We start from the raw sequence: 15,352 nt of genomic DNA on the forward strand, positions 1-15,352 counted from the left end.
GGTAGTTCTATTTTTAATTTAATTTGAGGAATCACCATACTGTTTTTCATAGTGGCTGCTTTCACAGATTATTTTTAAGGAAAAAACAGGACATGGTAAGATTTCACTTATGTTAGGCCTACTGAAAGTAGAACCTGCTGTATTGTGTGTGTGTGTGTGTGTGTGTGTGTGTGTGTGTGTATAAAGGTTTTAGTGTGAACATGAGTCTTAAACTCAGTTTAATCACTAAGTAGGGCATTAATTATTTCATAAAGAATGCATTCTTGTAAAGAACTCTTTAAAGTTGCCATTTGGATATTTTAAATTTTAGTCTGTACTAATATAGGATTTAGAATAAAATTGTGTTTTCATTTTGTTTTTACACTAATTCCTAGTATTATCTTATTTTCCTACTTCAGTTTTTTTCTACTTCAATTTAGTTACATATTTTAAATTTATTCTATTTTGCTTAATTGTGTATTTGTTTTACCATGTATATGTTGGGCTTCCTGGTCAGCTCAGCTGGTAAAGAATCCTCCTGCAATGCAGGAGACTCTGGTTCGATTCCTGGGTTGGGAAGTTTCCCTGGAGAAGGGATAGGCTACCCACTCCAGTATTCTTGGGCTTCCCTGGTGGCTCAGAGGGTAAAGAATCCACCTGCAATGCGGGAGACTGGAGGAGGCCATGGCAACCTACTCCAGTATTCTTGCCTGGAGAACGCCCATGGACAGGGGAGCCTGGCAGCTACAGTCCATGGGGTCTCAAAGAGTCAGACACGACTGAGCAACTGAGCAGGGCACATATGTATATATTTCAAAGACATACTGAAATATAAGTCTACAGTTGTTTGTTATGATACAATTTGACCCCTAAAACACGACTCTAATTATATTAGTTCCTTCTTGGAAAACCTTTGCTCTGTCTTGTCATCCATACTAACTACAAACTCTTCAGCCCCGGGTTTAAGGTTTGTCACTATATGGCAATAACTCCCCTATCTTGCCATCTCTCTGTTGCTCAAGCTCTATATTCTAGTAAAACTAAACAACTTATACTGTCTCTTGTTCAAGAGTATACCTCACTGTTAGCCCATTCTTATTTCCCTATGCTAGAAATGACTTCTTCTGCCTTCATTTCTGCCAGTCTGAAACCTGCCTGCCTTTCAGGTTTTCCTGAAATGTACTATCCTTCACAGAACTTTCCTGATTTTACCACCTGAATGCAATTTATCTTCCAGACTTTCAGGTTTCTGCTTTTTAAATTCATATTAAACATATAATTAATAGTTGTTAAATAATTACTTGACCATCCAAAGACTTTGAGATTAGTTGTTATTTGATAAATGTGTCACTAACATACTTTCCCAATAAGAAAAAAATGAATAACCTTAAGCAAGAGCAAGAAAGCTTTGACCAAAACATCAGACCCTTGCTATCACAAACCCATCTTGTCCATTCTTTCTAATGAATTATTTTTCAAAAGAACTTTGCTGATACATATTTATCTCTCCCTCCTTTTTCCTTTCCATTTCTTGGTGGTTTTAGTTTTGGCCTGAGCCTTGTAGGTAGTTGTGTACTTTAGAAATCTCCATTTGGCAGGACCAGGGTCTGGCAGCACATGGGTGGTTTGAGCTTTGGAAACAGGTCGGGCCATTGCTCCGAAGGAAGTGGAGTGTGGAGTAAGCAAAGCTGAGGTACCAGATTGATAGACCTTACAAGATTGCCTTTTCAACTTGAAAAGACTCATCGCAAATAGAATCTTTTTAACATAAAAGGAGAATGCACAGGTACATATTTTAGTAGGAAAAAAAAAAAAGTTAAATTTGTTGAAATTAACTTAAAATTTTCAGGGAACAAAGTAATTATTTTCCTTTTAAAACTAAATTCAAATAAACACCCTTGAGGGCTGCATAAACTTACTTTGTAGTCCACTTGGGCGAAAATGGCATTGAAAAAAAGCACGTTCTGGAAGCTGTACTTTACTATCTATATATATGCTGACATATTTTGTAACTTTTAAAAAAAATTGTATTTTCTTCCCGATAGCTGGTCCAACTTACAGAGTACCAGGGCTGACTGCTTCTCAGCTTGTGTACCCCTGACATACACACCACATTTTCCCCCAAGTTATATACATTCATTATAACAAAACACTAAAGAATGACCCACTTTATTTTGGAATTTATTTTATGACAATTTAGAAAATTATCTTTAAGAACTGATGGACTTACATTGTTTTAATACTATATAACAGCTTTAAATGTCAGTGAAGGTTATTTCTCATTTGCCTCTTCTATCTTTAGTTTCTTAGAGCTCAATATATTCACTTTGTCTTCTTAAAAACTAAGTTAAGATGGTCTGTAATAGGTAAGTTAGAACTCTTACTCTATAAGCAAGGATAGAACTCTATCCTCAGTTACACACGAAGAGTTGGATAATGGAACATGGAAGGTTTTAATTTCTCTAATGTGGTTTTGGATTTTTTAAAAGTTACTCATTTGTGCCCTTATGAGATATTTTTAAGTTTTCTGGAAAGAAAATTCAGGAAGATTATCATCAAAACTCAGACAAGGGAAAAGGTGCCAAAATCAAATTAAGAAAGTAAAATGTGAGCAGAAGGCCCATATGTATTTCAGAGTGAACCATTAGACTGCCTCTTATATTGTAACAGTGTCATTTATTGATGTTTCTGTGAGCTCTCCTGATTTTATTAATAGTGAGATGTCACTTTCAGTTTCATATGGGAATCCATATATGTGTTGCTAATTTTAGTAGGTAAGCTGGTGATGGATAGGGAGGCCTGGCGTGCTGTGGTTCATGGGTCGAAAAGAGTCGGACACAATTGAGCGACTGAAGTGTACTGTGTCCTACTCTTTTGCAACCCCATGGACTGTAACCTGCCAGGCTCCTCTGTCCGTGGGATTTCCCAGGCAAGAATACTGGACTGGGTTGCCATTTCCTTCTGTAGGGCATCTTCCTGACCCAGGGATCGAACCTGTATCTCTTGTACTGCAGCCACCAGGGAAACTCCCATATATGTGTACGTCATTAAAAATAGAATAAAGCAAAAAAAGGAGGGGAGGGGTATTCCCTGGTGTCCAGCAGTCAAGATTCAGTGCTTTCACTTCCAGGACCCAGGTTCAATCCCTGCTCAGGAAGCTAAGATTCCACAAGCCATGCAGCACCACCCCCACAAAAAAAATAGAATAAAGCCCTTTAAGTCTAGTTTTTTTTTAAAGAAGGAAAAGTCTTATTTTCTAACTTATTAAGTAGAGAATTAATCTCATTATCTTTCTGATTTTTTAACTTTCACCTAGCAATTCTGCCTGTCTAGCTTAAGACTGAAACCATTGATGTATGTATATATATTCATAAAGAACTGCATCAGCTATGTTGTGTTACATAACAAACCATGTCACAATCTGGTTCACTAAAACAGGGAAGGAATTTTTGTTCTCACTTCGTGGCTGTGATAGATCAGCAGGGGAGCTCCGCTTGTGTCACGCCGTAATCCAGGCTGATGGAACAACCAGCCACCTTTTTGTACTCTACTGGTCATCATGCTAAGAGGGAAATGAAGTCCAGAGGGTCTCTCATTAGCTCAGAAGTGACTCACATTGCTTATTTCGCAACACGATGGTCCCATGTAACTAGGCAGGGCCAGGAAACATAACATGCCTATGCCAGGCAGACAGCTGAAAATATTTGATTAATAGCACCATTCTTTTGGCCACCAGTTAGTTGATCTACTCTCTCACACGGGAAAAATATACTCACTTCCTCCCCAGGTAGGAAACCCAAGTTCCTATCCAATCATGGCATTAAGCTTGAAGTCCAGGATCTCCGAGCGGATGCAAGGATGTGATCCTGGTGGTCTGTTCGTGAGGAGATGATGCATAGTCTTCTCTACACAGGGCCCAAATGTTGCTCTTTTTGATCCATAGACTTAAGAAAAAAATTGACAAATGATTGGCTGCCCTCACAAACAATGTACAGTGGTGACTAGTGGCAGGATGATAAAAAAAACCAAAAACTCCCATTTGAAAAGGGGACGAACAGGAGACATACAACAAATACTGCAGTCCCCCTGAACAGTCATTGAGGGGACCCCTCCAGGGATGGTGAATGTTCTTGACGAGATCCCGAGTTTGCTCCTTAACTCAATTGTCTGCTCTTTCTTTGCTCCCTGGCTTAATCTTCTTGATCCTCCTTTTTTCCTGTTGTGTTCCTTGGCTGTATCCCAAACGGACAATGGGGAATATTCCCCCTTAAGGGGATGAACAGCTTTTTTAATCCACCTCCTGCCATGGATGCTTGGGAACCCAAAGATCATTTCTGGAAGTCTTGAGTACTTCCCTGGTGGTCAAGTGGTTAAGATTCCGCTTCCACTGAGGAGGGCATGGGGTTGATCCCCTGGTCAGGGAAATTCTACATGCCACATGGTACGGCCAAAAAGAAAGAAAACGTCTTGAATAGTCACAGCCTCTCAAGTGTAGGCTGATGGTCCTTTTAACAGTATAACCCTCAAAAACTTAGTTGGCTTTTTACTTATTTGTTTCCAGTCATGTCCATGTGCCCTAGCCGCTTCTGCAATTCTTTCTAACCATAAATTCATAGATTTGTTGTGTGGCTCTGCCTTATTGGTGTCATACTTCTTTCTTGACTTAATTTTGAGTACTGGTATTTCTGCTATAATGCCAGATATGCTTTCCTGAATTCTGCAAAATTGCACACTAAAATAAACAGGGCTTATGGGAAAAAATAGGATTGTGCAGACTCAAAATCTGTGGACCACTGTAACCAGTGCACTAGTTAAAACAAAGTAATTAAAATAAAAACAATAGCATATTAAATCTCCACTGGCATATGCAGTCAGCATCAGTTGGCTGAAGCTTTACAGACTCAGTCTCTGGAATGCTTGTTTCTTCCTCTGAGACTTTGGGGTCTTGAAGACATTCACTTATAATAGAAACTAATTTCATTACAGTAAAAATTTGATCTGTGGTGTGGTGTATGAATCAGCAGTCAAAAACTTTCTTCTTTAAACACAGGAGGAGAAACATATATCCTCAGCTTCACCAGATATAAAATGGAAAATGCAGTGGTTCATGAAGCAGCTAAATCAGCCACGACTTGCATTAAAGGAAGGTACATAAGTGGGATATTTAGCTTCGTTCTTGGTGTTTTCATATATTGCTAAGGCTTTCTTTTAAATTTGGGAAAGCTTTTTCCTGGTTACTTCCAACAAGAGAAAAGTGCATATAAACCAACTTAACTTCTGTGTTATATTGACATCATTTCCTTATTTACTAATAGCATTTGAACTAATTCACATCAAAGCAACATGCTTAGTAGCAAAACAGACTAAGAGGCTGTTTTGATGAGAGAACCCCTCTTCAGTCTTTTTTTAGAAAAGCTGTTTCATTCAGCAGTACCTTAATCAATTGGGAGGTTTTATCAGTGGTTGTAAAGGCCAAATCTTTGACTTGATTCTTCTCTCAAGACTGAACTCTGATCAGCATTTGTAGCTCAGAGACCTTCTCAGTTTGGGGTTAAGCACTTGATTGTTCTGACCCCACAAATCACTGGAAACTGATGAATTCTTTTCTGAATTCATCCAATAATTTGTTAAATGCAGCCAGCAGTAACCAACACAATCTCTTAATGGTCCATTTTCCCACTAGAGCTATAAATTCTCAAGGCATATTAGCTCTCTTCACCACTGCACATTATGAGCTGCTATCCTTTTAGCCTCTGATAAGTTTTTCCTTACCTCCTTCTCCCTAGCTCCTTAGCCTTCACCATATACTTTAGGTTTTTTGATGAGACAGTACCACACTTCTGGATTCCACCTGATTCAGCTAGGAGAGACTCAGGTTATGCTGCAGTAATAAACAACACAAGATCTCAGTGGCTTTGAAAACATGTTCTCCCTCAAGTTAAAATACAAAAGAATTTTAATGATTGCTGCACTGTGCATATCCTGCGGGTCATTTTGTTACTCAGGGTCCTAGGCTGATGGCAGCCATAGCAGTCATCACTTTGAGGGTTGCTGGTCGCTGTCCCAGTGGGAGGAAGGCCTGGAGGGTCTCATGTTGCTCGTCCACGTGTCACTTCTACTCAGCTGTACTGGCCGGAAGTAGTCACGTGCCCCTCCCAGCTCCTGGGGAGGGCAGAGTCAGAGAGTACAGGCCTGTCCTGTGTCCAGAAGGCTGAGGGCCAGGATATTTGGGAAGAACACATTAATGACTACCATAGAGGACATCCTTTCATTTATTTTTCTTCATGATTTTGTTCTATTCCTATTTTTTGCTGGCTAATTGAATTTTACTGTCCCTCTTCCCTTGCTTAATTTGAGATAATTAATGTGGGTAAGTTTTATTTACTGGTACTTGTAGTAGTTTACATTATTTCAGAAGTTTGGGCAATGTAAAATAAAGCTACTGTGATTTTCCTACTTAAAATACAAGGTACAAAACTGATTAAAAAGCTATATGGTTACAGGAAGAGTTGAGTTTAAATTATTTTGGAATGTCATCTGTCATAGTAGAAATAAAGCTTTGGAGTCAGGCAGGCCTGGGGTCAAATATTGCTTCTATCATTTAACAGATACGTGATCTTAGACAAATTATTTAACCTCTCATAGACATAATTTCCTCTTTTATAAATACAAAGAAGTATATATATATATATATTTATTTATTTATTTATTCAGATGTCAAGTAAAGCACGGTGGCATTTATCACTGCTCCTTTCTGAAATTCTACTAAAATGAAAGTAAAATATATTTTTTAAAGTTAATTAATTAATTTATTTGGCCATGCCACACGGCTTATGGAATCTTAGTTCCCCAACCAGGGATTGAACCCGGGCCCTTGACAGTGAAAACACAGCATCCTAACACTGAACCACCAGGGAATTCCCTCAAATAATTTTTTAGACAATGGAAGAGAGACAGTAGCAGAGGAATGATAGAAATAGTTGTGAATTACTTATTATAGTCATAATAATGTAAGCAATAAATACTTTATAAAAAAGTGATACAACTATATTGGGAGGATCAAAGGAGAGTTGAGAGCATTAAGGTAAGAAAACTATAGTGGGAGATAAGTGGTAGTGTCTAAAACGGGGGGGGGGGGGGGGGCGGGGGGGAGTCATGCAATAGAAATATCATCACAGGGATTTCCCTGGTGGTCTGGTAGTTAAGACTCTACCCTTCTACTGTCAAGGGCCCCATCTCAGCCCCTGATGGGAGATCTAAGATTCTACATGCCATGTGGCACAGCCAAAAAAAAAAAGAAAAGAAATATAACCACATTATTTAGAAATATAAAAGTAAATACAGGGGGAAAAGGAAGCAGAACAGCTAAAAGAAACACTTTTGTCTCTGGGAAAGGACTCAGATGGGATGAAGTAGGTAGAGGATGGCTGCTTTTGTTATAAACCTTGCAGTATATTTGATTTGTAAAACTGCGGATGCTTTTTTATTAGTGATTACTTTGATGAAAGATTTAAAATAAGTTTAAAAATCACCCCAAAGTTTTGTAGTAGGCATTAAATAGAAATAACAAATAATGAGCACCTTTACAGTGTTTGTGCACATAGCAGGTATTCAGTAAGTACTAGCTTCCTTCCTTTTGTTAATTAGACAGGGTATGTGCCTGTAGTTAATATTTATGTGACTCAGAAGTTAAGTGGTTGGCTAAGCAGCAATGTGAGGTACGTCACAAAGCAAATTATGCACCCTTCTCATCTTTTTTTTTAATGTATGATTTTATTTTTCCTGGAACCATATCAGCTTTATGGTTATTGTTTCTTAGAATTTAGACTTCTGTACAGCTGACACATGAAAATCATCTGGCTATTGAGTGAATCTAGAGAGCTATGCATAGAACAAATTTTAAAATACCTAGCAACTTTGAAATTACTCTAATAAACCTGAAAACAATGATATCTATACCTCAATTATAAATTACTTAAGGCCAGGGATATCTCTCTCTCTCTTCTCTTGTTATGTCAGTTAGCTGCTTTATTTTTCAGGTCCACAGTGCCTAGACCACTACTACCTTTGTTCCTTAAGCTCTCACTGTGATGGATGGTGGTGTCTGATGTTGAAAAGAAAGCCAGCCAGCATGAGGTTCTTATGTATTTCATGGACCTCACATACTGTGTATCTAGACTGTAAGCCTTATCTAAACTGTAAACCTTGTGGACATGGACCATATTTTCTGCCATGTCAGTATGTCCAGGATAATGACTGCTGTGCAAAAAGAGATGCTCACTAAGCATCATTAAGTATGTAATGAGTACCAGCTAAGTGCTGGTAGTCACTGTGCTAAGCTCTAAGGATATCTCAGTGAATGGGACAGATAATGACTCCTGCTGTCTTAGAGTTTACATTCTAACAAAATGTTTGTTGAATTCATGTAATGCAGTAAAATTATGGCCCACACTGAACCATTTGAGCAGGATAAAGAATTGTGTATATAAAGAGTTTAATCATTTAAGGTATGTTTGTTGTATGATGTCAGTGCATGCTATAAGAAGGAAATAAGAAATATCTGATCTTTTTTCTCTTTGCTTTTCTTTGCAGATAAGATGCTCCAAGTCACTTGCAGCTCTCTGCAAAAGGAAAATCACTAGTGCTCTGCTCTTGCCATAATACCAAACCTTTTGACTTATGCATTGGTGCTGCAACACACTGGAAGAATTGCACACAGGTTCCAGGAATTACCCCCCCCCCCGCCCCATTTGAGTGATTCTTCGTTGGATGGAAAAAGATTTGAGTCTTAATAATTACCCTGTTTTAAGCCTATTCTCTATAGTCTGAACTGCTTAATAAATTAGGCCACTTACTAATGAGCCACACAGCCAGTTCTTGTCAGGAGCTGGTTGAAAACCGTGCTGTGCACGTAGCAGGAATGGCACAAGAAGATAGCCGTCGTGGTCAAGTGCCATCTTCCTTTTATCATGGTGCCAACCAAGAACTCGACCTGTCCACCAAAGTGTACAAAAGGGAATCAGGAAGTCCTTATTCTGTGTTAGTGGACACCAAGATGAGCAAGCCACATCTCCATGAAACAGAGGAGCAGCCGTATTTCAGGGAGACAAGAGCAGTGTCTGACGTGCACGGTGTTAAAGAAGACCGAGAGAATTCTGATGACACAGAAGAGGAGGAGGAGGAGGAAGTCTCCTACAAAAGGGAGCAGATCATAGTGGAGGTAAACCTTAATAATCAAACGTTAAATGTGTCTAAAGGGGAAAAGGGTGTCTCTTCTCAGTCCAAAGAGACTCCTGTTCTTAAGACAAGCAGCGAGGAGGAAGAGGAAGAGAGTGAGGAAGAGGCCACGGATGACAGCAATGACTATGGAGAGAATGAAAGGCAGAAGAAAAAGGAGAAGACGGTGGAGAAGGTCAGCGTTACACAGAGGAGAACCAGGAGAGCTGCCTCTGTTGCCGCAGCTGCCACTTCCCCTACTCCCAGAGCTACGAGAGGTCGTAGGAAGAGTGTAGAGCCTCCTAAGCGTAAGAAGCGGGCCACAAAGGAGCCCAAAGCACCAGTCCAGAAAGCTAAGTGTGAAGAGAAAGAGACTCTGACCTGTGAGAAGTGCCCCAGGGTGTTTAATACTCGCTGGTACCTGGAGAAGCACATGAACGTTACTCATAGGCGCATGCAGATTTGTGATAAGTGTGGCAAGAAGTTTGTCCTGGAAAGTGAGCTGTCCCTTCACCAGCAAACAGACTGTGAAAAAAATATTCAGGTAGGTCTTATCACCAAGAGGGCAAACTTTCCAGGATAGAACCTGGCTGTTTCAGACTGACCTGGTATCTGCCCAAGAGAATAAATATAATAGAGGCTGAAGGGACAGTTTTCACCAATTTATCTTTTTTTTTAAAGCCCCTGCTTTGGTATTTTCAAAACCAGGCTTAACATTTTCTTTCAAAAGCATAAATTTAACCGACGCTGGACTAGTGGGAACCCAGGTCCATTGGAAAGGGGAATCCGTTATAGGTGATTGACAAGGAGGTAAAGTCAACACCGACTTGGCACTGAGATTTACTCTTGTAGGACATGTAATGTAGTTCATTCTGGTGTCTTCGCTGTCAAGGTGGGAGATGCCAAGTAAAAGTCAGGAGTAGAGAGAGGTCCTTTTCTAAGGTTTGAAAGGATGCCAGGCTCTAGTGCAGCTGTTGGGGACAAAAACCATAATGACTCAGACTGGTGGAAATGGAAGATCTCCAGGAGTGAGTTTGCTTCTAAAGCAGTGGAGAGATAACAGCACTAAATTTGTCAAGAGGCTAAGCTCATGGGAATATGCAAACTTTAAAGGAGGCTGAGCTGATTGAACATATTGCCTACCTGGTAGGCGGTAGGCTTATATAATGCTACTGTGTAGTATTAACATAACAAAACATGGTATTCAAACCAGGTTGATGTCTTTCTTGAAAGGACTGTATTGTGATAGGTTAAGAGGTGTGCTAATTATATCATGTTGTGTGAACTATATTATGTTGAGCTATGTTGGTTTGCACATGTAAGTGCATATTTATGAATATGAACATTCATGAAAGGTAAGTGTATTAATGTCTCCAAAAGATATGTAAAATAGAGATTTCTTGTACCATACGTAAGCTGAACTTCTTGTAGAAGATGAAATCGTTTGGTTTCAGTGTGTTTCTTGGAGTACTCCTGATTTGGAATATTCCTTATTTTTCATTTTTCTTTCTTGTTTTTAATCAGCAACTGAAATCATTACTTTAAAGAGGTTTTTAAAAAATATAAATTAGGGGCTTCTCCACTGGCTCAGTAGTGGAGAATCTGCCTGCCAATGCAGGAGACATGGGTTTGATCCCTGATCCAGGAAGATCCCACATGCCACAGCTAATCCCGTGTGCCACAACTATTGAGCCTGTGCTCTAGAGCCCCAGAGTCACAACTGCTAAGCCCATGTGCCGCAACTGTTGAAACCCTTGTGGCCTAGAGCCCGTGCTTTGCAACGAGAAGCCACCACAGTGAGAAGCCTGAGCACTGACTGCGCTAGAGAGTAGCCCCCGCTCTCCACACTAGAGAAAAGCCCACGCAGCAACGAAGACCCAGCGCTGCCAAAAATAAAGTACAGATAAATATATGTGTAAATGATATTTGCTAAGAATTCACTGCATTTTGATTCATCAGATGTGACTTGACCTCTGACATACTTGGTAAATAAAAGAAGACTGAATCTTGGCGCCTGTCATTCAGTAACTCCTGGTGCCGGGGCTTGGTTCTCAGTTGGTTCATCAGTTCAGGCCAGAGGAAGTGCGATGCTGTGCTGCACCCTAGGGGTCAAACTTAGTTCTGTAATGATTCATTGCTGAAAAGGTGTCTCTTAATCTGGATCTTTGTGTAGTTGTTTTTTGTGTTTTTTTCTTTTAACTTTGCTTCATTAAGTACAGAAGGGGCTTTCTTGGTAGCTCTGCTGATTAAAAATCCGCATGCCAGTGCCTGCCAGTGCAGGAGATGCGGATTCAATCCCTGGGTCAGGAAGATCCTTTAGAGAAGGAAATGGCAACCCACTCCAATATTCTTGACTGGGAAATCCCATGGACAGAGGAGCCTGGCAGGCTGCAGTCCATGGGGTCCCAAAGAGTCAGACACAACTTAGTGACTAAACAACAACAAGAAATGCAGAAAAGAAAACATTTAATAAATCCTTTATTTGTGTGACTGAATTCACTGTTCCTCACCGTAATTTCATTTAAACTTATAATTTAAGTTTTGTGGATTTTGCTGAATGAACTTGTTTTGCATTTCTCATCCTGATGACCTAATAACTAGTAAAAGTTAAAACTGTGCTCTACAGAATGAGTGGCTTATAGGGTTTGTCTGTCCTTTCCTCCAGCAGTATCCAGCTAGAGACTTATCTCTGTGACTCTTCTTGGTCCTCATTTCCTGAAGTGACAGTGTGTTTAGAGATGTTTATTCAATTTTGCAGCAAGTAACAACTTTTTCCCTTATGTATTACAGAGTCTGATGGTTACCTAGAACTTCCTAATACTGTTTTTAACCGGAAGTATTTTATTTTGATACATGTTATGATATCTTAGACTAGTAATGATGCATAATACAGGGCAGTAGGTGGATTGCCTGTGTCTCCTACAGAAGCCTGTGTGAGATCTGGATCTGAGCTCCTCAGGAAAAGGGAGGATGCCAGCAGCTGAGGGGTTATGTTAAATTCTGCCAGAGGGAAATGTTAATTAGGAAAATATAGTAAAATCTCAGTAGTTTGTATTAATGAAAACTCTGAGTATGTTCGTTAAGCTACAAAAATATTGTTATTCTTCTGTAGATCTATGACCATTCACGTATGCTTTGTTTTATCTTGCTTTTATGTTAATTTAAAATTAGTTTGTATTCTCTGGTAAACACATATTAACTGCATAGTAACCCATGTGTAGGAAAGAGCTGCTTACAGTAATCCATATTTTACAAAAAACAAAACTTGAAGGTTCTTTTCAAAGGTACAATACTAATTTGATAAAAGCAGTCAATTCTTTGATATTAGTGGAACTTTGCATTTCCTTTTGTCTTACTTTTTGTCATTGTTTTCATACTCCCAAAGTGTCTCTAAAAAATTCATCTTAGGAAATGGAACATAAAGATGTTGGTTTTGAAATCTGGACTTCATGGAAGAATAGCATTTGTTTGGATTCTGGTCTGTACCACAAATCCAAAGCACACCCACTTCATGGGACTTCCCTGGCAGTCCAGTGGTTAGCACTCTGCACTTTTACGCGGTGTCCAGGGTTCAGTCCTTGGTCGAAGGAACTATAATACTGCAACCCATTCACCTTGGCCAGTTTCAGCTGCTGGGCCACAGGTGAGGCGTCTGGAAACCCCTATAAATAAAGATTGTTTCTGTTTATCCTGCTTAGTGTGTTTCCTGTAATAAATCGTTCAAGAAACTCTGGTCCCTTCATGAACATATCAAGATTGTCCATGGATATGCAGAAAAGAAATTTTCCTGTGAAATTTGTGAGAAGAAATTCTATACCATGGCTCATGTACGGAAACATATGGTTGGTAAGTTGCTTTTCTCTAACACCTATAATTTTCCCTTGTTCTTTGGTGTGTTTTATGCTTTGAATTGGGCAGGATATGAGAAACTGCCTTACTTGAATCAGTTTTGACTTGTTGAAACCAAATGCAACATGTCTTCGGTAAGCATCACCAGATTGGATGGTAGAGTCTTCCGCACCCAGGTTTCTTTTCAACATTGTTATTCTTTCAACTTCGCTGTTACAGCCTCACAGATTAGAGAGTAGTAAATTAAGATGTCCTTACAGCAGAACATAGCTCTCTTCCAGTTTGAGCCTTTTGGTGAACTGATTTTGAGCTTAAGTGCGTTCTGTGTTGCAGCACATACAAAAGACATGCCATTTACCTGTGAAACCTGCGGAAAGTCATTCAAACGCAGTATGTCACTCAAGGTGCACTCCTTGCAGCACTCTGGAGAGAAGCCCTTCAGGTGTGAGGTAAGGCCTGGGCTGCCCACCAGGCCCAGCTGTGGGGCTGGCTTGTGTGTGTGTATTCGTGGTGAGCCGTGGGAGAAAGGCATGCGTTTGCACGGAACCATCAGACCTGTGTGCTGAGCGCAGTGTGTTGTTAGCTCACTTCTGGGTAAAGAGCAGTCATTTCTAACACGGTGTTGACTTTCTTAGATTAGGTTAAAATTGGGACTAACACATGATGAATTATTGTACATTTCTCACTAATTCAGAGAAGTTGGATATACTTCAGTGATAATTACTTAAGAAATGTTCCCCTTTATTAATAACTCAGCCTGGAAATACAGCAGAGCCAAACATTTGGACACAAGTAGGTTCTATTCTGAGTATGAAAAATAAGCCTAATCTCGGACTATATAGGGTGGGCGCAAGTAAAGCTGCTATGCCTGGCATTCAAAAGTCTCCACTGTGTCCAATGCAGAACTGTGACGAAAGGTTTCAGTACAAGTACCAGCTCCGCTCCCACATGAGCATCCACATCGGGCACAAGCAGTTCATGTGCCAGTGGTGCGGCAAGGACTTCAACATGAAGCAGTACTTCGACGAGCACATGAAAACACACACTGGTAAGGAATTCTTGAGAAAGGTACAGATGTGTCTCAGGCACTTACTAATGATCACCTCTGAGTCTGTTTACTTAAAATTCTAAACCACAAGCCTGCATCCTAAGCAGGCTAAAGCAAATGCCGCTTTACATAAATCTGATATTGAACAATACAAATTTATAATATTGAAAAATTAGGCTTTTATCAATTTATTGATTTCAAAAAGTATTGTTAGTGCCTTTTAACTGTGAGTTCCTTCAACGTGATGGACTCTGTATTTGGGGCACAGGACCTCCTGAAATTATATGAAACTCTTTTTGTTTACATGTATATGTTATTTTCTGAGGAAACGAGTCTATGTCTTTAAAAAATGGAGGGTATTGACTGCTTTTAGCAGAATACCCTCTCAGTATTCTTAAAGTTTGATTGGAATTGATTTATCAAAATTCACTACTTTTCATGAACACAACCATCAACTGAGGTTAAATAATGTTTTAACTGCTTTATGTTTTCAGGAGTATATGCTTCATAGCATAGATTTGTCTTGTAAGCATTTGATCACCCAGCCTTCAGAGAGCTAGTTAGAATAATAGCCCAGTGTAAACACTGAGGCATTGTATCTCTGTCTCATCTTGATGCTCTGGAATTAGATGTCTTTGCACAAACTGAACAGTATGAAACATTTTTCAAGCTTTTAAATAAAATCCAGTCACAGAATTCTAGGTTTTATTAGTCTGCAGAGTAGCAGAACTAGAAAGAACCACAAGAGATTATCTTGCTTAGCCTGCTTACAAGTGGTAAGGAAATTCTGTCCATGTCTGGGTCTCTGTAGTTCCCATTTCTGTATTTAAAATCCAAGGAAGAATGCCTGCCTGATGGGCTTCTTTCCCCTTCAGAGCAGAGCACCTCAGATTTTGAGGAATAAGTTAGAGAAGAGTCACGAGAGAAGTTTAAGTAAATTGCATTTCAAAAGGTAATGCTAACTTTGAAGCCTAAGCAGATAGCAGTATATATCAGAGTATTTAACAGATTCTCCCCTTAAAGTCTGGTGGTTCTTGAATAGACTCTTAGTTCTGAGTCGGTTTTAGGGCACAGTTTTTTGTTAATTCAGCAGGAAACTATTCAGCAGAAAATAAGTCTTTTGATGGCAGAAGCTGTTTCACACTCACAAACAGTGCTTGGCACATAGTAGATGCCCAGTTAATGTTTGTTGCAAGACTAGAAGGAACGTCCACCGTGTAAGCCTCTGCCTCTGTGCTCGCCTCTTCTCTGCCTCTGTGC

At 39.6% G+C, this 15,352-nt stretch overlaps 1 protein-coding gene across 4 annotated transcripts in view; it reads left to right on the forward strand.

Annotated features, from left to right (window-relative positions):
* Positions 1-15,352, forward strand: part of ZNF652 (zinc finger protein 652) — a 63,599-nt gene that overhangs the window by 32,977 nt on the left and 15,270 nt on the right. For 3 of the 4 annotated variants that reach the window (XM_020871235.2, XM_070479321.1, XM_070479320.1), the window contains exons 2-5: positions 8,572-9,739; positions 12,894-13,041; positions 13,378-13,493; positions 13,948-14,092. In XM_020871235.2, coding sequence (XP_020726894.1) covers positions 8,837-9,739; positions 12,894-13,041; positions 13,378-13,493; positions 13,948-14,092 — 1,312 coding nt within the window. In that variant the 5' untranslated portion in view covers positions 8,572-8,836. Of the gene's footprint in view, positions 1-5,029; positions 5,127-8,571; positions 9,740-12,893; positions 13,042-13,377; positions 13,494-13,947; positions 14,093-15,352 lie in introns of all 4 variants that reach the window. The other variant, XM_070479319.1, reaches the window with a different exon arrangement.

Source organism: Odocoileus virginianus, chromosome 17, assembly GCF_023699985.2.
Source record: "Odocoileus virginianus isolate 20LAN1187 ecotype Illinois chromosome 17, Ovbor_1.2, whole genome shotgun sequence".
In the NCBI taxonomy this organism is placed as follows: domain Eukaryota; kingdom Metazoa; phylum Chordata; class Mammalia; order Artiodactyla; family Cervidae; genus Odocoileus; species Odocoileus virginianus.